We start from the raw sequence: 22,970 nt of genomic DNA, 5'->3' as shown, positions 1-22,970 counted from the left end.
TGTTTGGTACTACACCTCTTAGGAAAAGATACCAAGGTGTTTACAGGAAGACTGCTGTATTGGTGGTAAGAGGCTGTGGCAGCATGCTGGGTTTTAGCCTCCAAGGTAGGGTTGGCTTGTCCATTTTTGTTCTAAACCCCACCAAAGCTGGTACTTAGTCCCTTGGGGTTGTAAGCTGGGCCCCATATAGCTTAGCAGTCACACAGCCTCAGAAATTAGTGTCCAATCTTTATTAAAGAGGAATCCTAGTAAAGGCCCTGGGTATCCATTCCCCCAGCTCCACGGCATCAGTCCCTCCGCAGGTTCTTGAGGCGCTCCTCTAGGTCTGCGTCGGCATCAGCCAGGGCTGAGGCTGTAGCCTCTGCCTTCTTCCCACCAGCAGCCACACTGAGTGATCCTCCAGTGGACGGGAGGTCTGCAAGGAGAGGATTTCAGAGTGGAGTAAGGAATGCACTAGACGGGTGGCCACAACTGGGCCTTGGGAGGGAAGCGGGAAGGCTGGTCTGGAGTACTTACTCGACAGTTCATCCGTCAGGCTCAGTCCCAGTTCGTCCAGGACTTGAGACACGACCGCATCGCTAGGAAAGGGAAGGACTTGTGAGGGTCACACACACAGGCTAGGGACAGGCAACCATCTTCACCCTTGACCAGTTCTCCAGTACCTTTCCTCTTCATCCTCCTCATCACCCATGGCATCATCAATGGCATCGTTCATCATTTCCTCCTTCATGTCCATAATCTCTGCCTGCCGCTCAAACTCCATCATGATCTTCTGGATCTGGGGCAGTTTCAGCTGGAAATCAGAGGGGATGGTGAATTTGGTCCCTTTGGGAGTGGGGCAGAGCGGGAGGAGAGGTAATAGGGTCTGGGTGAGACACACCTGTCTGTTCATGGTGCCCATGGCCTTGGTGACTCCCTTCATGGCTTGTGCCATTGAGTTGTTGGACTTGAGGGTCTGGATCTTGAGAGACACTGCTTGGATGTTGGCTCGCATCAACACAAACTTGCGCACATAGCGCCTGGTGCGCACAAGGTCTTTTGCCATGATACGCACGGCATCCTATAGAATGAACAGGTACCAAGGGCAAGGCTTTATCCTCGACAGAGTCATTCTCTGGATTTAACTCCCACTCCTCCGTTTCCAACCTCAGCCAAAGTGGTCTACATTTTCCTTAATCTGACACAAGCCACACCTCAGACTCTTAGACATCTTTCTGCCAGTGCTGTCACTCAGCTGCCTAGGCCCAAACCCTGTCACCCATCAAAGGCTCTGCTCTCCGTGTTCTCTACTGGTTCTGGCTGCCTGGACAAAGCTGCCCCCATCTCCCACAGGCTCATCACTTCCCTGGAGGTGGAGAGGTGCCCTTCCCAGACTGCCCAGCTAGGGAGGTCTTGCTCATCCTAAACTCGAAGCATCTGTCGCCTGGTGTCTTGCCTGCTCACTGCCACTGGGCAGTATGCCTCTATCCCAGCCCCTAGTCAAGCACTCACCATCTGGCCCTGCTTGGCCATCTTCTTGATGTCTGCAATGATCTTCTTTTCCTGCATCTCCAGCTTCTGCCGCTCACGGTCCAGCTCCCGCATCGCGCGGTTCAAGGCCCTCTGGTTCTGCCGAAGCAGCTCTTCTGGTGTCTTCCGGCGCCCGAACAGCAGGTCCATGGTAGTGGGAGCCTGCCAGCAAGCCCGGGGCAGGTGTGAAGCCTAGCTGTTGGGGGTGAGGAGAGGACAGGAAGCAGAACTTGGTCACAGGGCAAGGAGAGGGGCAGGTCAAGATGGGAACAATGAGTGAAAGGCCAGGGGCAACCCTAGTGACACAGAAGGGCAGATGGCAGACCTGAAAGTCAGTCTTGGGGTGGGCACTGGCACAGCAGAGATACCAGCGTCGCTCATCAGAGTGCCTGAGTTCAAGTAACAGTGGAGCCCATTTCCAGCTTTTTGCTAATGTGCAGCCTGAGAAACAGCAGGTACTGGGTGCCTGCTAACTCATGAGGCCGACACGGCATAGTGGATAAAGCCATGGGGTGCTGGTTCAAGTCCTGGCTGCTTCACATCTCCAGCTCCCTGCTAATGTGCCTGGGAAAGCAGCAGGGGGCAGCCCAAGAGCTCGGGGCCCTGCACCCAAGTGGGAGAGCGGGAAGGAGCTGAGCTCTTGAGGCTTCTGTCTGGTCCAGCCCCGGCCTTTGTGGCCATTTGGGGGAGTGAATCAGAGGATGGCCAGTATCTCTTTATCTTTCAAATAAATAAAATCTTAAAAAAAAAAAAACCATCATGCTAGCCTAACTCTGGCGGTCATGCCCACAGGTGTTATGGGATGGAAGTTCAGCTCCTCAGGTCCCTATCACGGACGTGGTCCTGCAGACTGGAAGGGAACCTGAGGGGGACAGCACACACCCAGGCCAGCAGCGGTGGTGCAGCCATGACGCGGGGAGGGGGCCCACAGGTGTGAGGGGGACACTGCGCACCCAGGCCAGCAGCGGTGGTGTGGCCATGACGCGGGGAGGGGCCCACAGGTGTGAGGGGATGGAACCTGAGGGGGACACCGCACACCCAGGTCAGCAGCGGTGGTGTGAGTGGGGACACTGCACACCCAGGCCAGCAGCGGTGGTGCGGCCATGACGCGGGGAGGGGCCCACAGGTGTGAGGGGATGGAACCTGAGGGGGACACTGCACACCCAGGCCAGCTGCGGTGGTGCAGCCATGACGCGGGGAGGGGCCCACAGGTGTGAGGGGGACACTGCGCACCCAGGCCAGCAGCGGTGGTGTGGCCATGACGCGGGGAGGAGGATGAGGGGACACGATGGTCGCAGGTGCTCTGAAGCCTGGGACTGGGGTTGGGTTGGGGGCTCGGAGAACGCGAGCAACAGGGCACCCGGGCTCCGAGGGAAGGGTCTGGGAGCGTCACAGCGAGGGCGAGGCGCTGTCGGGAACCCCGGTGAGGAAAGGATCCCAAAGAGGCACGGCACCGGACGCTGCGGCTTACACAAGTCTCTGCGCCGCCGCCGCCCGCGCGCCCGCCCGGGACCTGCGGCCCACAAAGGGCCACTCACCGAAGCGGAGAAGGACCTGCTTCCGTTTCCGGGTCACGCTCCTCTCGCTCGAATCCTCGGCTTGCCCACCAACGACAGCCCCTCGGTTTGTCGCCTCGGCCGCCGCCGCCGCCGCTTCCGGATCAAACGACCTGACGTCATACGCCACACCCTCTCCAGGAATGCTGGGAGGTGACAAGAGCGCGCGTGCGCACGCGCCACAAAGCAGCCCGGCACCCGAACGCATGCGCACCAGCTCCCGTTCCTCTGCGGAAGGTCCGGAGGTGTCCCATCGGTTCGAGTCCCGCGCAACCCCGGGTTGCGGCTCCGGCGAGCGTGCACGTTTGGGCGCCTTCCGGCCAGCCTCCCAGGAGTTCCGCATACCATCTGAGGGCCCGGCCCTTTCAAAGGACCCTGGCTCCTGACTGAGGCAGCCACGGTTCCTGCCTCCAGGCAGGAACTGCCTGCGCGCCCTTCCAGGCGTAAAGGAGCAGCTTCCCCTGTGCTGGCCCGTCGGACGGAAGACCCCAACGACTGGGTTCTGTCCTCACTCCTTCCCAGATTGGAGTTCATCCCTCCAAACCCGAGGCTCAGAGCCCAGAATCCCTACCACCTCCAGGGCTGTCCCAGGTTTTGGGCAGCGTATTGTGCGGTACCCCCAGTGCCCCCCGTGACCACACACCTTCCACTTCCCCCCTACCCCTCGCGTCCCATTGAAGGAAGAGGCAGAGGCCATGCAGTAACATTCCCCTTTAATAGCCTGGTGGGACCTCTGGTGGTGGAGGGGTGGGTTGCCTGGACCCAGCGACCCGGGCCCCTTGCCCACCCACCTCGCAGCCCAGAGTGGGGGGCTGGATAGCACCCAGCGTGGAGGAGGGGGCTAGACAAGCCAATTCATTTCCCATCGCTGAGTGGGTCGGGGGAGGCAGCGCCGACCATAATCACGTGGTGGTTAAAAAAAAATAACTAAGGGCAGGTGGCAGGGAGGGGACGCATGGCCAAGGTAGGGGATTCCCCCACTGGCTGCCCCCCCAACCTGTGGCCCCCCAATAAATATCTGCAGGGGACGCCAGGACTGGTGGCCCTGGCGGGGGCAGGTATACACCGACTCTATTTCAGGCAGCGCTCGAAGTAGGTGGAGCCGATGTAGCCACCTCGCATGGAGCGCTGCACATTCTGCTCAAACAGCCGCCGGTTGTTCTGCAGGACCTCGGCGGCCTCCTTGTTCAGTGGGTCCTCAGGGTTGGGCTCCTGTGGCCAGTACAGGTGGGGGTCAACGGGCCAGAGAGGTGGAAGGCCATTCTCCCCACCAGCCCCAAATGTCCACCCTACTCACCAAGAAAAGATACTGCAGGCCATAAATTATGGAGTTTATCGTAAGGACTGGCTTCCAGTCCTCTCTGTGGGCAGAGAGCATCAGGGTCAGGAGCTGGTGAGTGGGAGGCTGTCACAGGCCCCAGTGGTACTGCACAGGTCAGGACCGGGGCATGGGTGAGTGAGCATGTGAGACCAGGACAAGCCAGGGAGGAAGCCACGGTCAGGCTATTGGGACTGTGACTTGGGAATGAAAGGGATGGGACAGATGTAGTGACCACAAAGCCGAGAGGGGCCGGGCGGGGAGGGGGCAGCAGAGGGTCAGTGCCCTCACCTGAGGATGTTGAGGCAGACGTTGCCCTCGAGGTCAATGTTGGGGTGATAGACCATCGTCTCACACTTCACCTTGGGGGGGTCATGTGGGTAACCCTGGCCCACCTAGCTCCGAGAAAAGAGAGGGGAGGGGGGTAGGTGCCTGGCAGGGCCTCAGTGCCTGCCCCTCCAGTCCACGGAGCCACCTCTGCCCACCTGGGACTCACCTTAAAACTGAATACAAACTTCCCGCTCTTGTAGAAGCCCTGGGAAGGGAGAGAAGGAAGGAAGGAGTCAGGTCCCGCGAGCAGAGCGGGTCTCCTGCCTGTCAGTGGGGCCATCCTCGCCCTGCTCCTGTGAGTCTGGCCACGTGTGCTCTCACCTCATCAGGACAGATGACCAGCTTGAAATTGAGGAGGTCGTCTGGGTCTGAGAAGCTGATGTCACACGTCTTGGGCAAGTTCAGCTCGTTTATGTCTGGGTTTGAACAGCGGAGACAGGGACAGAGGGAGAGAGGAGAGAGATGGGCACTCGGAGCAGGTGTCGGCCTCCTCCCGGCCTGAGTTCCAGCTTCCTGCTCTCCCCAGGGGGGCTCTTCCCGACACACATCTCCAGTTGTGGCTGCTTCCCCGCTTCCTGGCCCCGCGTCCACCCAACCCAGCTCCCAGGCTAACACCCCTCACCCTGCGTGTCCGATGCTCCCAGACCCCAACTCCTCAACCACGACCTCCACTGTCTGGTACCTACTTGTCTGCTCAAACTCAAGGACCCCGGCCCCTGACACGCTAAGTCGTTTCCTCACACCGACCCCAAGTCCCTCCACTCCCACCCCTCCCCTCTGCCTGTCATTCCAAACTCAGATTCCTATCTGAACCCTCGGATTCTCCAGCCCCAGTCCTCCCCTCCGCCACCTGACCCCCGGGTGCTGGGTCCCTAATACCAGACCCCAGGCCTCCCGAATGCCCCAGTCGCTCCCTCGCTCACACGCTCTCCCCGGCCCCTCATCTGATTCGCGCCCAGTGGCGGCATTACCCGGCCACCCGACCCTCAAGCCCTGACCTCTGACCACCCCCCCACGCAACTGCGGCCCCCATTTCTGATCTTCGGCGACTTCATGACCCCGCTCTTGACCCCGTATCACCCCACCCTGCGCTCTGACTTCCGACTCCGAGCCCCCACCCTCACTTCCAGACCCCCTACCCTTCTGAATCCGCAGCTGCGCCGCCGACGCCTTCTTGCTGCTGCCCTTGGTGCCGCCCGCCGACTCCTCCTCCTTCTTCTGCTGCTTCAGCGAGAACAGCTTGATCATCCTGCCGCCGCCGCCGCCTCTGCCGCCGCCGCCGCGGGGCCCGGGACCCCGGCCACCCGGCCCCCGCCGCCTCCCGCGCCGCTTCCGCTCCTTTGACCCGCTGCCGCGGCCTCCTCTGCAGCTGCTGCCGCCCGCCCGGCCTGCCGCGCCGCTCCGCGCCCACCGCGCGGCCCGCGTCGGCTCCCGTAGTCCGGCTCCGGCCTGGCCCCGGGCCTCGGTTTCGCTCGGCGACGTTCGGGCGGACTCGGCTGCTCTCGGCCCCGCCCCTCCTCCCCCGGCTGCTCCCTCCTCCCCCTGGCCGGCTCCGGTCTCCTGAGGCCCAGCTGCGTCTGCGGACGCGAGGGCTGGGGGCCCCGCCGCTCGTCCGTTTACTTCGCCAGGGGCTGTGGCGCGGGGTGGAAGGAGGAGGCGGCAGCCACGGGGGCGGCGGCGAAGGACCGGAGGATCGGCCTCCGCGGCAGCAGCGACTTCGGCGCGGAGGTCGGCAACGGCCTCGGGCGCCCCGCCGCTTCGGCTGTTTCCGTCGCCCGCCGGCTTCGGCTTTGCAGCCTGGCCTGCGCTCTGCGCTTGCGCAGCCGCCGCAGACGCGTTGCTCAGCGATGGGGTTTGGGGTTCGTGCTCTTTCGGCGGGCCTCGGGTGTTTCCGTCTCGGGAGGACGATTCGGTGGTTCTGCGGTCACTTCCGGGGACCCTCGCTGGACCGGGAAGGAAGAAGTGTTGGCCGCCATCTTTGAGTGGGTCAGATGGGGGGCCGCCTCCCCCACGGTGTGTGCATCCGATGTTGCACTCGTGCTGAGCGCGGCGGGGGTGAGTCCGACAAGGTCATTGTCCCCAGCGGTCACGGCGGGCCGGAGGCTAGGCGGAGCCAGGGGTTTTGCTCAGAGGGTGCGGGATCGAGGACCCTCACTGTCCGGTTGCAAACCCAGAGATCTCCGCTCTCGGAGACTGAGGTAAACTAACAGTAAAACATTTTTGTGCCACAGAGTGGTAAGCACCTTGGAGGTCTGAAGTCCGGGTTGGACGTTGGGGACGGGACGTAGCACGGCAGCCTTGCCTCGCTCCTCCGCCGTGCGGGCGGCGTGAGCCTCCCCTCCAGCCACAGCCCCGCGTGCTTCGGAAGGCGGGAGGGGAGGCGCTGGGCGGATCGGTGGCTTCGGTCACCACAGGAACGGGCGTGCGGTGGACTGGCCGAGGCTCCCGGGGCACTGCCCATCGGCCACCGTGCGCGCGCTGTCGTTGCCCACGAACGCCCACGTCGCATCGTGCTCAGGTGGAGGCCATGGTGGCGTTGGGCAGGTGTGACCCTAGCCCTTCCCCGCCTTTTGACAAATGCAAAGTCACCCCGACGCCCTCTGCTCCTCAGCGCCTCTTTGGATTCAGCCTGTCGTCCACCCTCTCTCCTCATAGCGGGAGAGTGGGCCCCATCCCCTCCCTGCCAGCGCCTTCCTGCACCCGCCTTGACCCCTGTCCAGCCTGGTCCTGGGCCTCTCTAGGTACCCTTGGAACTTTTGGCCCCAGGAACTGATCACAACCGTGTCTCCACTGCTGGTCTTCCTTTTGGCCCTTGTGTTCGATGGTCCATCTCGGACCTGTCTCCCATAGACACCCCCACCCCCCAGCCTTGTAGTTATCTCAGCCTTAGACCCCAGCATCCCTTCTTTCCGTTACTCTTGAGGGCTGACAGCTGGAAAGATCGGGGCTGGGAGTCTGCTAGGAAGCCTCAAACAGCTTGATATTGGTGCCAGCATAACTTACCACCCCGGCTGTCTCAGGCCTCTCACCTGGCTGGTTCTGGGACTCAAAGGCCCCTTCCAACCCCTTCTTTGTCTCCCTTCCCAGCCACCCTGCTCTGTGCTTGTTTACGTATTTATTTTACTTTTATTTTTATTTGAAAGGCAGACAGAACTGCTGCGTTCACATGCAACAGCCTGGGCTGGGTCAGACTAGAGCCAGGAGCATGGAACTCACACAGGTCTTCTGCCTGGGAGGCTGGGACCCAACTGCTTGGACCATCAGCGGTTGCTTTCCAGAGTGCACATTAGCAGGAATCTGGATAGGATGCAGAGCCGGAACTAAAACCCAGGCACATTAGTAGGGATGTTGGCATATCAAGTGGTATCTTAACTGCTTATGCTTACCAATTTCTTTTTTTTTAAAAAAAACATTTATTTTATGTATTTAGACAAGAGTTACAGAGAAAGGTAGAGCCAGAAAGAGAGAGGTCTTCCATCTGCTGGTTCACTCCCCAAATAACTGTAATGGCCAGAACTGAGCTGATCTGTAGCCAGGAGCCAAGAGCTCAGGGATGCAGGGGCCCAAGGACTTGGGCCATCTTCTACTGCTTTCTCAGGCCATAGCAGAGAGCTGAACCAGAAGTAGGGAAGCCAGGTCTCGAACCGGTGCCCAAATGGGATGCGGGTGCTGCAGGTCAGGGCTTTAACCCGCTGCACCACAGCACCAGCCCCTGCTTACCAGTTTCTTACAGCCATCTTTGTATGGTGATTGATGGCCACCTGGTGTTTTATTCTAGACTTGGGTGGTTGCTACTGGCCAGTTTGGTCTATCCTAGGAATGTTCCCAGAGAGGTGTGCTGTATTAGTCAAAGTTGGACCCGTGTCCAGCCCTGGCTCACCAGGCAGTAGGGAAGACCATCAGCCGTACAACAATCTGGGAAGAAGGGGGAGGGGATGGCTGAACCGAAGCCAGGGGCTGGGCTGGGTGTGATACACCAGTAGGCATTAGTGTGGCTTTTGGGAACACTGAGGATACAGGGCTGGTTCTGGAAGGGAGGGGGCAGAAACAGGCAGGGAAGGAGGCTGAGGAGAGGTGCTGTGGGTCACTAGGCCAAATAGGAAGTTAGGGTCAAAGCAGAGCGCAGGAGTGGAGAGAAACAGAATTAGGGAGGCTGGGCTTGGGATTGAGCACCGTGACCTCAGGGACAGGCTGGCTAGACACATTGTTGTAGGTGGTCCAGCTGACAAGGGCCTTGAATGTTCCTTTCAAATATTCCTTGTATGGCTGTGTGGGCCTGAGTGGTTATTTGTATGGTAGCATTTGCCCGCCGAGGGGCCCAGTCATCAACCCTCTGACTCTAGATCCTGGCCTTGGTGATTAGCAGATGGTGTCGTCATAGGGTCAGGAAACCTACCCTGTGTAAATGCAGAGACTTCTGGCCAAGGATGCCTTCTCTCCTTTCCCTGAGGCCAGAGCCCCTGTCTTGGGGGTCAAGCTGACTCAAAGGAGCAGGGGAAAGTCCAGCTACATCCCAGGAAAAGCTTGGACACACAGGCCCAGGCACCTGCCTAGGGTGAGACCTTGACTGGGGTTTAGGCTCAAGTTGACCCTCACTACATAAGGATCATTTTATCCTGTGCTACTTGCACCCAGTATACCCACCTGGAGGGGTAACTGGCTCCAGAGTCCACAGGCGTTGCTTCTCAGACTAGCTAGGGTACTGTCTTCAGGGTCCTCTACCCTGAGTGCCTACTGGCTATAAACGTGGGAACAGGAAAATCCTGGAACATCTCAATTCCCAGATAAAACCTTAGCATTTATACCTGGGAGATGGCTTCCTAGGTGTAAAGTCTTTTACAAACATGTGGCTTGCCCTGTGCCAGTTTGATATTTCTGCTGCACCTGATGACCTTGGCTGGCTGGGCCCTCATCTGGGGATTGGGTTGGCTTGGTCTGGGGACAGCCAGAATGGGAGCAGGAGTGTAGGTTGCAGGCATCACAGGCCAGGCACAGCGCGACCCCCACACTGGGGAGCTGGCTGCAGTCCTGGTGGATCCAAATGGGATCCTGGACTCTTAGCTGGCAGTGCTGGGACCCCATAAGGACCAGCGCTCCAATGGTTCCTTCCACTGGTAGGGGAGAAAGCCGTCACTGCTTGTGACCATTAAAAGGAATGGTGCGATGCTGTTAGGGTGAGGGTGACTGGACCGCTCAGCTGGGAGTGGCGAGTGGTGGTGTCATGGCAACCATCAGTGTTAACTTGGAGCAACACAGAAGACTGTTCTCTCTGGCGTGGGGAATGGCCTCAGTGTCAAGGAGAGAGCCTGAGGAATACTGCTCCCAGACAAGGGCCGGGCTGCTGGTTAAGCTCTCTGGGCTCGGGAAGTGCGCAGGCCAGGGACTGCAAACACACCCGCCTTGACCTGCAGCTGTTCAGGCTGGCTCCTCCAGCAGAGCAGCAGCACCCTTTGCCCTGCAGCATCGGTCCTCCCACGCAGCAGTTTCTACACACCTCCAGAAACCAGAAGCAGGTCCACTGGCCTCTCACGGACATCCACACTGCAGGAGTCTCATCCTGTATCCATGAGGCCCTTTCCTCTGGGCCCGGAGACCCCAGCACCGACTGAGCACTACCCCCAGTGAAGGCTGTCGGTTCCAGGCCCTTAGGACCTCACTGCCGGCTAACAGGCCCCTGGACCCATCCAGCAGTACACCCTCCTCAGGAGCCTGGGTCTCACTGGAGCTTTTAAGTTGTTCCTCCTGAGCCCCACTTCCTCCACAGCTAGATTTACCATTTTCACTCGACAGACATCTAACACCTGATGAGCAGAAAAGCTAAACATCTACAGTGGCTCTGTCTTATTTATTGGAGAGGCAGAGAGACAGACACACACACACACAGTGAGGGAGCTCCCATCAGATAGTTCATTTCCCAGATGCCTGCAGAGGTCAGGGCTCTGGAGCCTAGAGCCAGGAACTCAACCCAGGTCTCCCACACGAGTGGCAGAACCCAATTACTTGGGCCATAGTCTTTGCCCTTTAGGGTCTAAACTGGGAGGAAGCCGTACTCAGGAGCCAGAGCTGGGGGATCAAACCAGGGACTCTGAGTGCAGGCATCCTAACTGGTGTCCTAACTGCCAGGCCAGACATCCATTCCCTGACCGCCTGAGGACCAAGCCTCGCACACGCTGGTCACGAGCTGGTGTCCAGCACATGCTCCTCTCTGGGTCTGGGATACTAAGGCTGCCGCTCAGGAAGAGCGGAGGCTGGGCTGCCCAGGGCGGCTCTGGGGCACCTGCTGCTGGGCCGGTTCCTCTAGGCAAGCCAGAGGCAGGTACAGGAGCCTCTCAGACGGCAGCAGGCGCTGCCAGCAGTCACTTGTGGGCACAGAGGAGTGCTGGATAGGGTGGCAGAGAGGGGCTTGCAGATGGAGTGCAGCGAGTGGGTGCAGACCCAACTCTGTTTACTGTTTATTAAGCACCTGCGGGGACCACGGGCGGGCAGGCTGCCTCTACCTCTGATCACAACACTGTGAGGTAGTGGACGCAGGGCGTGCTGGCTGGAGCTACTCCACGCTGTGGACACGCTGGTGCTGGATGAGCTTGGTGCTCTGGTGGAAACAGCGCCCACAGTCCTGGCATGCGAAGGGCTTCTCTCGCCGGTGGGTGCGCAGGTGCTGTGTGAGTGTGGGCCGCTGGCGGAAGGTCTTGCCGCACTCGGGACATTTGTAGGGCCGCTCCCCGGTGTGGATGCGCCGGTGCTGGGTGAGGTTGGTGTGCTGCCGGAAGCTCTGGCCGCACTCGGGGCAGGTGAAGGGCCGCTCGCCGGTGTGGATCCGCTGGTGCTCGGTGAGCCGCGACACCTGCGTGAAGCCCAGGCCGCACTCACCGCAGTGGTACGGCTTCTCCCCGGTGTGTGTCCTCTGGTGGCGGGTGAGCTTGAGGCGCTGGCTGAAGCGCTGGCCACACTCGGGGCAGGCAAAGGGCTTTTCGCCGGTGTGCACACGCAGGTGCTGCGTGAGCGTGGGCCGCTGGCGGAAGGTCTTGCCGCACTCGGCGCAAGCGAAGGGCCGCTCCCCGGTGTGGATGCGCCGGTGCTGGGTGAGGTTGGAGCGCTGGCGGAAGCTCTGGCCGCACTCGGCGCAGGCGAAGGGGCGCTCGCCACTGTGTAGTCGCCGGTGCTGCAGCAGCACCGAGCGGCGCCCGAAGCGCTCTCCGCACTCCACGCAGCCGAAGGACTTGTCGCCCGTGTGCACCGCCTGGTGCTCCAGCAGCACTGCGCGCCGCGTGAAGCTCTCGCGGCACTCACTGCACGGGAAGGGACCGGGGGGCTCGGGCACGCCGGGAGGGGCAGGGGGTGTGGTGCCAGGGCCTGGGGGATCGCCGTGGATGCGCTGGTGCTGCAGCAGGTTGGAGCGCTGCCGGAAGCTCTGGCCACACTCTGTGCAACGAAAGGGCTGCTCCCCCGTGTGCACCCTGCGGTGCTCCTCGAGGCGTGCGCTGCGCACGAAACCCTGGCCGCAGTCGCAGCACACAAACGGCCGCTCCTCCGTGTGTGTCAGCTGGTGGCGCAGCAGGTGCGAGCTGCGGCTGAAGCTGCGGCCGCACTCGCCGCACACGAATGGTCGCTCGCCCGTGTGTATCTTCTGGTGCCTCAGCAGGTTGCTGCGCTGGCTGAACACCTTGCCACACACGTCACAGCAGCCGCCCCGAACTGCCCGGGAGCCAGTGCTAGGGCGGCCACGTCCCCGGCCCCTAGAGGTGTGCCAGCGGGTGGCAATCAGGGCGGCCTGGCGGGAATCTCTGTCTGTGAGGTCTTGCTCACCTCCCAGGTTGCTGGCGCACTGGAAGCCACCTTCAGGGGAGGGTGTCTGGATTTGGGCCGAGAGGCCCGCCATGCTGAGGTCCCAGGGGATGTGGAGGTGGGAGCTCACAGTGCTTGGGTCTGCAGGGTCCCTGTCCATCTGCAGTGCAAATCCTGTGTACACAAGGGGACCCACTCATCTCTGATGGAGTGCCCGATGCCCAGACCCACTTCATCCCTGGGGACACACTGAAACTGCCCCTGGAACTGACCAATGAGGCAGATAATGGTGACAAGGCCAGGGACGTGAGGAGGCAGTGGTGCAGAGCTGGGAGGAGCTCCCCAGGCCTGCCCTAAGTTGGGAGACGTTGCCTTTCTGCAAGGGCCGTAGGCAGCAGCTGGGGCGGGCAATGATGGCCTCTGCAAAGGCAGAGAAGCAGGCGGGTGGGAGGGAGGAGGGAGGTGGAGGCAACAGGGAGGGGCGGGGCTGCAGGCCCCTGGGCTCTGGTCTGGGGTGTACATGTACCTTGGGAGAAGCCTGGCGGGGGGGGGGGGGCATCTGAGGAACAGAGGCTTCATGCATGCGGCTGGGCAAGCTGAGAATGGGCACTGGAGCACATGCTGGTCCAGACAGCCCCAGGCCTGCATGTGAGCAGCTTGGTGGGGAGTGTCTAGGAAAAGCAGCAGGTCCCAGCCACACGGTGAGCACTCTGCTGGGAGGGGCTGCATGAGGGAGCAGGCAGTAGCAAGGGCAACTGAGAGGCAGAGGCTGGAGAGACAGGAAGCATGGAGGAGGTTAAACCAAGAAGACTTGAGACAGTAGTGAGAGCTTTAGTGGGCAACAAAAAAATCCATAAGACATCAAAAAAAAAAAAAGTAGGTTAAATTAGAATGCATCAACGGAAATGAGCAAAAACCACCCCAGAATTAAAGACATGTGACAAACTGAAACTCTCCAGAGGCAAAGAGTGTCAATAAATCAGTAAGAGCCAAGAGACACATGGGACTAAGTGTTATGTGGCACATAGCTGTATGCTTCCTCCTCTATATACAGAATCTTTCTGGAAGGGTGGAAGGGTGCATAAGAAACTGGTGATGTTGGCTGTTGGGGAGCTAGACTATGTGACACAGGCGAGGAAGAGGCACTAACTGAATGCATTAGTTCTTCAAGATGGAAACATTAGAAAGACTTCTGGATGCAAAGAGGCATAGTTGAGGGGGGACACAGGACTAGCCAGGGGACACAGAGATATCTGAAGTGGCCAAGGGGAATCACTGTTGATGGGTGGGGGGTGTGTGTAGTCGGTTACATGGCAAGTACCACCTGAGGAGAACAGGGCTACAGAGAAGGAACCAGCCTAGGAGCTTGAGCCAGTGCTGTCGGTGTAGCTGGGTGAAAGCTGAGAGACTGTGGATGTGAACTGTGAGCGAAGCAAGGAAATCATTAGCCACACAGCACAATTCAGGCGTGGCCAGGCCAGTTGAAGGCTGGAGCGGCAGAACTGGGGCTCAGAGCTGCCAGCCAGACTTGTGGTCCCCTTGTCTTATGCATGAGCAGATAGCTTGCAGGGAACAAAGACTATACTTGGAGAATAAAACTAAAAACAAAACAAACAAACAAAAACTGCTCTCAGAGAAGAAAGAAAATCTGCTGCAACTAAAGAACAGGAAGAGGGTAGAGAATGAACATTCAGAGAATGAAAACACTCTTGGAAATAAAAAGTGTGCTAACAAAATGAAAATCCTAAGTGAAGGTCTGGGAGATACAAGTGAGACAATTTCCTGGAAAATAGAGCAGAAAGACAAAGAGATTGGAAAATGGGGCTAACAAGATATTAGAGGACTTGAACCGGAGGCCAGTGGCCAAGTAACAGGCATCCTGACAAAGAGAACAGAACAGTGGAGCAAAAGGAAATCAAAGAAACATTCCAGGTCATTTTCTACAACTGAGATGTGAAAACGACTCACTGACAATGGTGATTTTAAAGTCTGACACAGAGTTAGTAAGAGCCCCTCCTGGGAGCTGGTGTTAGCCTAGTCGTTAAGATGCCCACCTCCCGGTTGGAGTGCCAGGGTTCATTTCCTGGCTCCACCTCCTGATTCCAGCTGCTTCCTGCCAATGCAGACCATGGGAAGCAACATGTGATGGTGCGGTCTCCCTGCCGCCCACGTGTGACTGCAGTCCCAGTTTCAGCCTGGCCTAGCACTGGCAGTGGCAGGCATCTGGGGAGTAAACCAGCAGATGGGATCCCTGTTTCTCAGATAATACTTAACACCTCATAGCCCCACCCCTGCCAAACAGGGGAGTAAACCAAGGATGAGAAGACCTTGTGTCTACACCACAGGAAGAACAGAAGATGGGGGCAGGGGAGGAGCATGGATGATGGCAGAGGTGGACAGCAGGGTGCCGCTGGCCTGGGATGTCTAGGTGATTGGGCAGGACCTTGGGCTTTCTGTACCAAGATGCTTCCTGAATGCCCACAGTACCAACCTGCTGTTGGCAGGTCCTGAGCCTCCCAGTCAGATGCAAGCCCAGGTCTGGAGGCTGTGTGGCATGTCAGAACAAAGATGTGGGTATGGGAAACACAGACCCCATTCTCAAACTACTGTGTTGGGGAGCAGAAGCTAGAGGAGTCATGGGGTCAGTGTCTGGCTCTTGAGGGCAGAAGATACTAGAGCAGGCTGATGGTTTGAGGAATGAGAGTTTTGGGGCCAGGAGCACGGCCAGTGGCCCCGGTGCTATAGACTAGGAGAACCAGCCCCACCATGTCCTGTCTCACTCACCTGGAGAGAAGATGTCTCCAGCTTCCTCATGCCATAGGGGCCCTGGGCAGTCCTTCCATGAGGGCCCCTCAGGCCCAGTCTCACTCTGTGGAGAGGCCTGGTCCAGCGCTGTCTCACAGCCCTGAAACCAGAGTGGCCACTGCTCACTTATGCCCAGCTGGGCCCAGGCAGAGGGCCTCCCTGACACTCTGACTCAGGGAGTGGGTCGCAGGCTGTACAGGGCTCACCTGGGCCTCCTCAGGTGGAAGGGTGGGTACAGCCTCTAGAAGCCCAGAGTCCAGAAGCTCTAGAGAGAAAGAGTGGGTCAGGCAGTCCAAGGGAGTTCTCACTGGTGTGCCGTGAGCCAGGACTTAGGCAGGGAGAAGATCTGGGTATGGGCTGGGGTGGGGCAAAGCAGGGTACCCTGGGAGGTGAGGGGTCAAGCTGCAGTGGTATGAGGTGGCTTGCATGCCAGGGGACAGCTGTGGAAGTGGGGCTGTGGCCGTCAGGGCTGACATCTAAAGGGGGGTGAGTCAGAGGGGAGACCTGACTGGGTGAGAGATGGGAACCATTCCATCTAACAGGGGTGCGGCTCAGTGGACTCAGACTGCCTAGTCCAGGCCACCCTGGTCCCTGCCCACCCTCACCTGGGTCTTCTGTAACCTCTGGCTCCTCTTTCACCTGTAGGCCCAGTGGTGACTGCTGCATGGCCTCAGGCAGTATCTTGGGCCCAGGCTCTGGAGTTTGAGGTAGAGAATGGAAGCTGGAGGGGTCCATCCTCTCTGATAGGACCTCTTGGCCCTGCACATGGACTGTGACCTGTGGAGGTGTCCCCACCATGAGGGCCAAGCAGAAAATAGGGCTGTGTGCGGCTTGGAGTCCAGGGACACCCACCCATTCCAAGACCCCACGGATCTGCCTGGTAAACCTAAGTCCTTCAAGGACCTACCTCCTCTGGGCTCCAGTCAGGAAGTAAAGTTGCTTTCCTGCTGACACACAGCACTACCTGGTACCCTCCTCTCTCCCATCCTGTAGTTCCCAGGTGATGCAAGAATGGGCTGGTGAGCCTGGCTCTGGAACCCCTCCCTGCCCTGGGCAGCCTTGCAGTCTACTGCAGTGTGGTCCCTCCTCTCCCACAGGGATATGCATGTGTGTGACGACGGCACCTCCCCCCACCCCCAGAGTAAAGCGCAGCTGGACAGCGCTCCGGCCTGACCCCTCTGCTCAGGGCCACTGACTCACCCATCGCCGAGGCCCGCCTGGCTCCTGGCGAAGCCTGTCAACCAAGGTAGCAGCCTCCTCGGGGCTGCCTGGCTGCTGCCCCTGCACATGAACCTGGATCTCGGGGGGCAGCGCGCCCAGGAACTGCTCCAGCACCAGCAGCTCCAGCATCTGCTCCTTGGAGTGCACATCCGGCTGCAGCCAGTCCCGACACAGCTCTCGGAGCCGGGCCAGGGCCTCTCGGGGACCCACTGCCTCCTCGTAGCGGAAACACCGGAAGCGCAGGCGTGCGGCCTCGGGGCCTGGGTCCCACAGGGCAGCTTCGCCTTCCTCCTCGGAGTCCTCCAGCTTCACCGTGAAAGGCCCCTCGTCTTCTGGGGGTGTGCCACCTGCGGAGCCCAGCCCAGCTGGTCTCATTGAGAGTAACAGAGCAGCTCTCTGAGGCCGTTGTCTGCCCCTAGAGCAAGCACAGACAGTGGCAGCACACACAGGTAGAACACCCACTGAATGAACCTCCAACCTGCCCCGCTTGGAGGGCAGATGATCAGACAAGCACGGGCCACGCCCAGGGCTGTCGGGGCTGGGCGCTTCCACTGAGCCACTGCTGCTGGCTTCTTAGCTGGGCCTGTGTGGAGTGTGGTCGCTCTTACCCCAAACAGTGTTTCTTAGGCCTAGAAGAGACCTTCTCCTAAATACAGCCACCTTCCATGAGCGCAGTCTCATCCCTGCTCTGTGCTGTCCTACCAGGTGGACACACCTGTACCACCTGCTGCCCACTCGCTCCCAGCACCTGCACCACCGGCTGCCTACTCCCTCCCACACCTGTACAACTGCTGCCCACTCCCTCCCACACCTGCACCACCTGCTGCCCACTCCCTCCCACACCTGCACCACCTACTGCCCACTCCCTCCCGCACCTGTACCACCTGCTGCCCACTCCCTCCCACACCTGCACCACCTACTGCCCACTCCCTCCCACACCTGTACAACTGCTGCCTACTCCCTCCCAGCACCTACACCACCTACTGCCCACTCCCTCCCACACCTGCACCACCTACTGCCCACTCCCTCCCGCACCTGCACCACCTACTGCCCACTCCCTCCCACACCTGCACCACCTACTGCCCACTCCCTCCCGCACCTGCACCACCTACTGCCCACTCCCTCCCACACCTGCACCACCTACTGCCCACTCCCTCCCGCACCTACACCACCTACTGCCCACTCCCTCCCACACCTGCACCACCTGCTGCCCACTCCCTCCCACACCTGCACCACCTGCTGCCCACTCCCTCCCGCACCTGCACCACCTGCTGCCCACTCCCTCCCACACCTGTACCACCTGCTGCCCACTCCCTCCCACACCTGCACCACCTGCTGCCCACTCCCTCCCACACCTGTACCACCTGCTACCCACTCCCTCCCAGCACCTGCACCACCTGCTGCCCACTCCCTCCCACACCTGCACCACCTGCTACCCACTCCCTCCCACACCTGTACAACTGCTGCCCACTCCCTCCCACACCTGCACCACCTGCTGCCCACTCCCTCCCACACCTGTACCACCTGCTACCCACTCCCTCCCAGCACCTGCACCACCTGCGGCCCACTCCCTCCCACACCTGCACCACCTACTGCCCACTCCCTCCCACACCTGCACCACCTACTGCCCACTCCCTCCCAGCACCTGCACCACCTGCTGCCCACTCCCTCCCACACCTGCACCACCTACTGCCCACTCCCTCCCACACCTGCACCACCTGCTGCCCACTCCCTCCCACACCTGCACCACCTACTGCCCACTCCCTCCCAGCACCTGCACCACCTGCTGCCCACTCCCTCCCACACCTGCACCACCTGCTGCCCACTCCCTCCCACACCTGCACCACCTGCTGCCCACTCCCTCCCAGCACCTGCACCACCTACTGCCCACTCCCTCCCGCACCTGCACCACCTGCTGCCCACTCCCTCCCACACCTGCACCACCTGCTGCCCACTCCCTCCCACACCTGCACCACCTGCTGCCCACTCCCTCCCGCACCTGCACCACCTACTGCCCACTCCCTCCCACACCTGTACCACCTACTGCCCACTCCCTCCCACACCTGCACCACCTGCTGCCCACTCCCTCCCACACCTGCACCACCTGCTGCCCACTCCCTCCCGCACCTGCACCACCTACTGCCCACTCCCTCCCACACCTGCACCACCTGCTGCCCACTCCCTCCCACACCTGCACCACCTGCTGCCCACTCCCTCCCGCACCTGCACCACCTACTGCCCACTCCCTCCCACACCTGCACCACCTGCTACCCACTCCCTCCCAGCACCTGCACCACCTGCTGCCCACTCCCTCCCACACCTGCACCACCTGCTGCCTACTCCCTCCCACACCTGCACCACCTACTGCCCACTCCCTCCCATACCTGTACCACCTGCTGCCCACTCCCTCCCACACCTGCACCACCTGCTGCCCACTCCCTCCCGCACCTGCACCACCTGCTACCCACTCCCTCCCGCACCTGCACCACCTACTGCCCACTCCCTCCCACACCTGCACCACCTGCTGCCCACTCCCTCCCACACCTGCACCACCTGCTGCCTGGGGACCAGCACCTGCACCACCTGCTGCCTGGGGACCAGCACCTGCACCACCTGCTGCCTGGGGACCAGCACCTGCACCACCTGCTGCCCACTCCCTCCCACACCTGCACCACCTGCTACCCACTCCCTCCCACACCTGCACCACCTGCTGCCTGGGGACCAGCACCTGCACCACCTGCTGCCTGGGGACCAGCACCTGCACCACCTGCTGCCTGGGGACCAGCACCTGCACCACCTGCTGCCCACTCCCTCCCACACCTGCACCACCTACTGCCCACTCCCTCCCACACCTGCACCACCTACTGCCCACTCCCTCCCAGCACCTGCACCACCTGCTGCCCACTCCCTCCCGCACCTGTACAACTGCTGCCCACTCCCTCCCACACCTGCACCACCTGCTGCCCACTCCCTCCCACACCTGCACCACCTACTGCCCACTCCCTCCCATACCTGTACCACCTGCTGCCCACTCCCTCCCACACCTGCACCACCTGCTGCCCACTCCCTCCCACACCTGCACCACCTGCTGCCCACTCCCTCCCACACCTGCACCACCTACTGCCCACTCCCTCCCACACCTGCACCACCTGCTGCCCACTCCCTCCCACACCTGTACCACCTGCTGCCCACTCCCTCCCACACCTGTACCACCTGCTGCCCACTCCCTCCCACACCTGCACCACCTGCTGCCCACTCCCTCCCACACCTGCACCACCTGCTGCCCACTCCCTCCCACACCTGCACCACCTGCTGCCCACTCCCTCCCACACCTGCACCACCTGCTGCCCACTCCCTCCCACACCTGCACCACCTGCTGCCCACTCCCTCCCGCACCTGCACCACCTACTGCCCACTCCCTCCCGCACCTGCACCACCTGCTGCCCACTCCCTCCCACACCTGTACCACCTACTGCCCACTCCCTCCCACACCTGCACCACCTACTGCCCACTCCCTCCCACACCTGCACCACCTGCTGCCCACTCCCTCCCACACCTGCACCACCTGCTGCCCACTCCCTCCCACACCTGTACCACCTACTGCCCACTCCCTCCCACACCTGCACCACCTACTGCCCACTCCCTCCCAGCACCTACACCACCTACTGCCCACTCCCTCCCACACCTGCACCACCTGCTGCCCACTCCCTCCCACACCTGCACCACTTGCTGCCCACTCCCTCCCACACCTGTACCACCTACTGCCCACTCCCTCCCACACCTGCACCACCTACTGCCCACTCCCTCCCACACCTGCACCACCTACTGCCCACTCCCTCCCACACCTGCACCACCTGCTGCCCACTCCCTCCCACACCTGCACCACCTACTGCCCACTCCCTCCCACACCTGCACCACCTACTGCCCACTCCCTCCCAGCACCTGTACCACCTACTGCCCACTCCCTCCCAGCACCTGCACCACCTGCTGCCCACTCCCTCCCAGCACCTGTACCACCTACTGCCCACTCCCTCCCACACCTGCACCACCTGCTGCCCACTCCCTCCCACACCTGCACCACCTGCTGCCCACTCCCTCCCAGCACCTGTACCACCTACTGCTCCCTCCCAGCCTCATCCCGCATCTCAACCGTGCAAAATAACTCGTGTGGCCCAGCTTCCCTTACTTGGTCCCGTCCCCTGAACCCAACTTATCACACCACACGATGCTCCATCTCTACGACTGTCTGATTCAGGTGGGGCTGGGGGGTGAGGAAGCAGCTTCCAGAGGCCTACAAATGGCCCAAGACCGCCGGACCAGGACCAGCAATGACGGTCCAAGATTCTGATTCCACACGTCTGCGATCTTGTCCGCTCATCTGCAAACGGGGCTTACCGCCCTGCTCACAACGCTCCCGCAGCTGGGGATTGTGCACGAATCTGCTTACTGAGGGTGGTGCCACAGCCACCGCCCACGTACCTTTGGTGGCATCAACCCCGAGGGCTACCTGAGCGCTTGAGTCAGAATTCTGCTCCTCGAGCTCCCAGCCCAGCTGAAACCCTGGGGGAAATGTGGGTCGCCGCCGAGCCGGCGAGTCCCTGCGAAGGTCCAGAACTACATCTCCCAGAGTCCAGCACGCCACGTCGGGTGCCGGCGGCGCCCTGGCAGCACAGCCCGCCGCCCTGGCAGCGAGTGCTGACTGACGGGACCCGGTCCCGCGCTCCCGGCAACGCCGGGCGGTAGGGACCCAACCACAACCGCCGAGCCCTCCTGCGCCCCGCGGGCCGCTCCGCGCTCGTGAGCATGCGCGCTGGCCGAGCCTCCACCCCGGCCAGACTACGTCTCCCAGGATGCTTCGCGCCCCAGCCCGGCGTCTCCCCGCCCTCCCCCCGCGCCCGCCGCCTCCGTTTCTGCCCGCCTCCCACCCCGGCCCCTGAGGGTGGCGGTGGTCGCTATGAGCTCGCACTCCCGGCCGCTTCTTCCCACGCTGCCTGCCTCGAATCCAGGCGTCCGGCCCTTGTCGGCGAGCGCAGACTTCCCGAGGGGCGGTGGACCGCAGGACCGCCTTCCAGACCGCGCATGTCCCCTACCGCGCCTCGTTCAGGTCTCCACCGCAGGAGTCTGCGCCAATCACAGCCCTCCCCGGGACGCCGAGAGCTTGCGTCTCCATGGCAACCCCTGTCGGGACGGGCGCTTTGGCTCCGCTTTCCGGGAGAGGCCGTCGGTACGGCCCCCCACTTGCGCCTGCGCGGGGCGGGACCGGGGGGTCTCCATGGTAACCTGGTGACCGCTCTGGACCTGGCCAGGCAGCCGGGCAGGCGTTTGAAAGGCAGTGGTGGGGGCTGGCGCTGTAGCTAGTGGGTAAAGTCCTGCCGATGGGCGCCGGTTCCAGTCCCGGCTGCTCCACTTCCGATCCTGCTCTCTGCTGTGGCCTGGGAGAGCAGTAGAAGATGCCCCAAGTCCGTGGGCACCTGCACCCACGTGATGCCGGAGACCTGGATGGAGTTCTGGTCCTCCGGCTTCAGCCTGTTGTGACCATGCCATCCGGGGGAGTGAACCTGCTGATGGAAGATCTCCCTCTGTCTCCCTCTGTCTTTCAAATAAATAGATCTTAGGAAACAAAAGAAAAGAAAGGCAATGGGGGAGGTGGGATGAGGGTGTGCACAAGAAGGGAATAGGGCAGAGAGATGCCGAGAGAGGGAGAAGAGAGAGCAGAGGGGAGACTTCCGGAGCCTGCCAGGGGCAGAGACTTGATGTGAGGATAGGTGGTCAGAGACGTGTCTGAAAGAGGGATTTCAACTCTCACTAGAGGGAGTTAGAATCGAGCGGGAGAGAGAAGACAGCTGTGCTAGAACAGCTAGCAAGAGGGAGAGAGGTCAGGAAAGGATGGAGAAGGAGAGTGGATGCTCAGAGACAGGAAGTGCAGACACTGAGACTCAAGGGACCAGCAGGTGTACAGGTAACAAGGGGGAAAAGGACCGACAGATTTAAAAGACTCAGAGAAAAGTGATGGGAAGAAGACATAAAGAGTCGCAGGAAAACTTGAGCGACTCTTGACAGTGAGACAAGAAGATGGCTGGTTTTGGTCTGAGTCCAGATGCTGTGCAGTTAGATGCTAACTCGTGAAACGCTGATGGGGTGCGCATGCTTTCTGTCCAGTGTGTCGTCCTGTAGGTCAACAAGCAGCTCTTTGTCTGGCCTTGCACTTTTCAGTTCTGCCTAGCTCCAGCCATTGTGGACATTTGGGGAGTGAACCATCAGATAGAAGACCTCTCTCTCTGTCTCTCTCACCTCTCCTTTCTCTGTGTAACTCTTTCAAATAAATCTTAAAAAAAATAAAGAAAAAGGAAAGGTGGAGCAACAGACAGAGAGACAGATATCTTTCATCTACTGTTTCACTCCACAAATGGCTGCAGCAGCCAGGTCTGGGTCAGGCCAAAGCCAGG

General features: G+C 60.8%; 3 protein-coding genes across 9 annotated transcripts; all 3 read right to left on the bottom strand.

The window, feature by feature from the left end:
- Window positions 1-215: 215 nt before the first annotated feature.
- Window positions 216-3,627, bottom strand: CHMP2A (charged multivesicular body protein 2A). 2 transcript variants are annotated; one of them, XM_008249035.4, is made up of 6 exons: window positions 3,048-3,627; window positions 1,492-1,705; window positions 881-1,060; window positions 663-793; window positions 517-578; window positions 216-415 (listed from the first exon to the last, which is right to left on the bottom strand). In XM_008249035.4, the coding sequence occupies exons 2-6, from the start codon at window positions 1,657-1,659 to the stop codon at window positions 288-290; spliced, it is 669 nt and encodes a 222-aa protein (XP_008247257.1). In that variant the 5' UTR covers window positions 1,660-1,705; window positions 3,048-3,627; the 3' UTR covers window positions 216-287. The 2 variants fall into 2 exon arrangements, with proteins under 2 accessions (XP_008247257.1, XP_002721945.1); XM_002721899.5 differs by having other exon boundaries at window positions 2,981-3,182.
- A 134-nt stretch (window positions 3,628-3,761) lies between these two features.
- UBE2M (ubiquitin conjugating enzyme E2 M) lies at window positions 3,762-6,474 on the bottom strand. The gene is made up of 6 exons (XM_002721900.5): window positions 5,853-6,474; window positions 5,035-5,129; window positions 4,880-4,918; window positions 4,675-4,778; window positions 4,363-4,426; window positions 3,762-4,277 (listed from the first exon to the last, which is right to left on the bottom strand). Exons 1-6 carry the CDS (start codon window positions 5,959-5,961, stop codon window positions 4,137-4,139), a joined length of 552 nt encoding a protein of 183 aa, XP_002721946.1. The 5' UTR covers window positions 5,962-6,474; the 3' UTR covers window positions 3,762-4,136.
- A 4,065-nt stretch (window positions 6,475-10,539) lies between these two features.
- LOC103345286 (myeloid zinc finger 1) lies at window positions 10,540-21,767 on the bottom strand. Of its 6 annotated transcripts, none has more exons than XM_051835266.2 (6): window positions 21,520-21,767; window positions 16,504-16,939; window positions 15,909-16,080; window positions 15,510-15,568; window positions 15,283-15,403; window positions 10,540-12,672 (listed from the first exon to the last, which is right to left on the bottom strand). In XM_051835266.2, the coding sequence occupies exons 1-6, from the start codon at window positions 21,603-21,605 to the stop codon at window positions 11,261-11,263; spliced, it is 2,286 nt and encodes a 761-aa protein (XP_051691226.2). In that variant the 5' UTR covers window positions 21,606-21,767; the 3' UTR covers window positions 10,540-11,260. The 6 variants fall into 6 exon arrangements, with proteins under 6 accessions (XP_051691226.2, XP_069919435.1, XP_051691230.1 ...); XM_070063334.1 differs by having other exon boundaries at window positions 16,504-16,871; XM_051835270.1 differs by lacking the exon at window positions 21,520-21,767 and adding an exon at window positions 21,032-21,170.
- Between the last annotated feature and the right edge of the window lie 1,203 nt (window positions 21,768-22,970).

The sequence above is a fragment of the Oryctolagus cuniculus genome, chromosome 18 (genome assembly GCF_964237555.1).
Source record: "Oryctolagus cuniculus chromosome 18, mOryCun1.1, whole genome shotgun sequence".
NCBI classification, from domain to species: Eukaryota; Metazoa; Chordata; class Mammalia; order Lagomorpha; family Leporidae; genus Oryctolagus; species Oryctolagus cuniculus.
The sequence above is the reverse complement of the archived record's forward strand: the minus strand, read 5'-3'. Positions and strand labels throughout refer to the sequence as shown.

Coding starts and splice junctions, on each gene's coding strand:
- UBE2M (XM_002721900.5), bottom strand. CDS start 5,961: ATGATCAAGCTGTTCTCGCTGAAGCAGCAGAAGAAGGAGGAGGAGTCG. Junction 5,130..5,852: donor GCAGCTGCGGATTCAGAAGG/GTAGGGGGTCTG, acceptor GTTCAAACCCAG/ACATAAACGAGCTGAACTTG. Junction 4,919..5,034: donor TGGTCATCTGTCCTGATGAG/GTGAGAGCACAC, acceptor CTCCCTTCCCAG/GGCTTCTACAAGAGCGGGAA.
- CHMP2A (XM_008249035.4), bottom strand. CDS start 1,659: ATGGACCTGCTGTTCGGGCGCCGGAAGACACCAGAAGAGCTGCTTCGG. Junction 1,061..1,491: donor TGGCCAAGCAGGGCCAGATG/GTGAGTGCTTGA, acceptor TTCATTCTATAG/GATGCCGTGCGTATCATGGC. Junction 416..516: donor CCTGACGGATGAACTGTCGA/GTAAGTACTCCA, acceptor CTCTCCTTGCAG/ACCTCCCGTCCACTGGAGGA.
- LOC103345286 (XM_051835266.2), bottom strand. CDS start 21,605: ATGCGCGGTCTGGAAGGCGGTCCTGCGGTCCACCGCCCCTCGGGAAGT. Junction 16,940..21,519: donor GCCGGACGCCTGGATTCGAG/GCAGGCAGCGTG, acceptor TGCTTGCTCTAG/GGGCAGACAACGGCCTCAGA. Junction 15,404..15,509: donor TTCCACCTGAGGAGGCCCAG/GTGAGCCCTGTA, acceptor CTCTGGTTTCAG/GGCTGTGAGACAGCGCTGGA.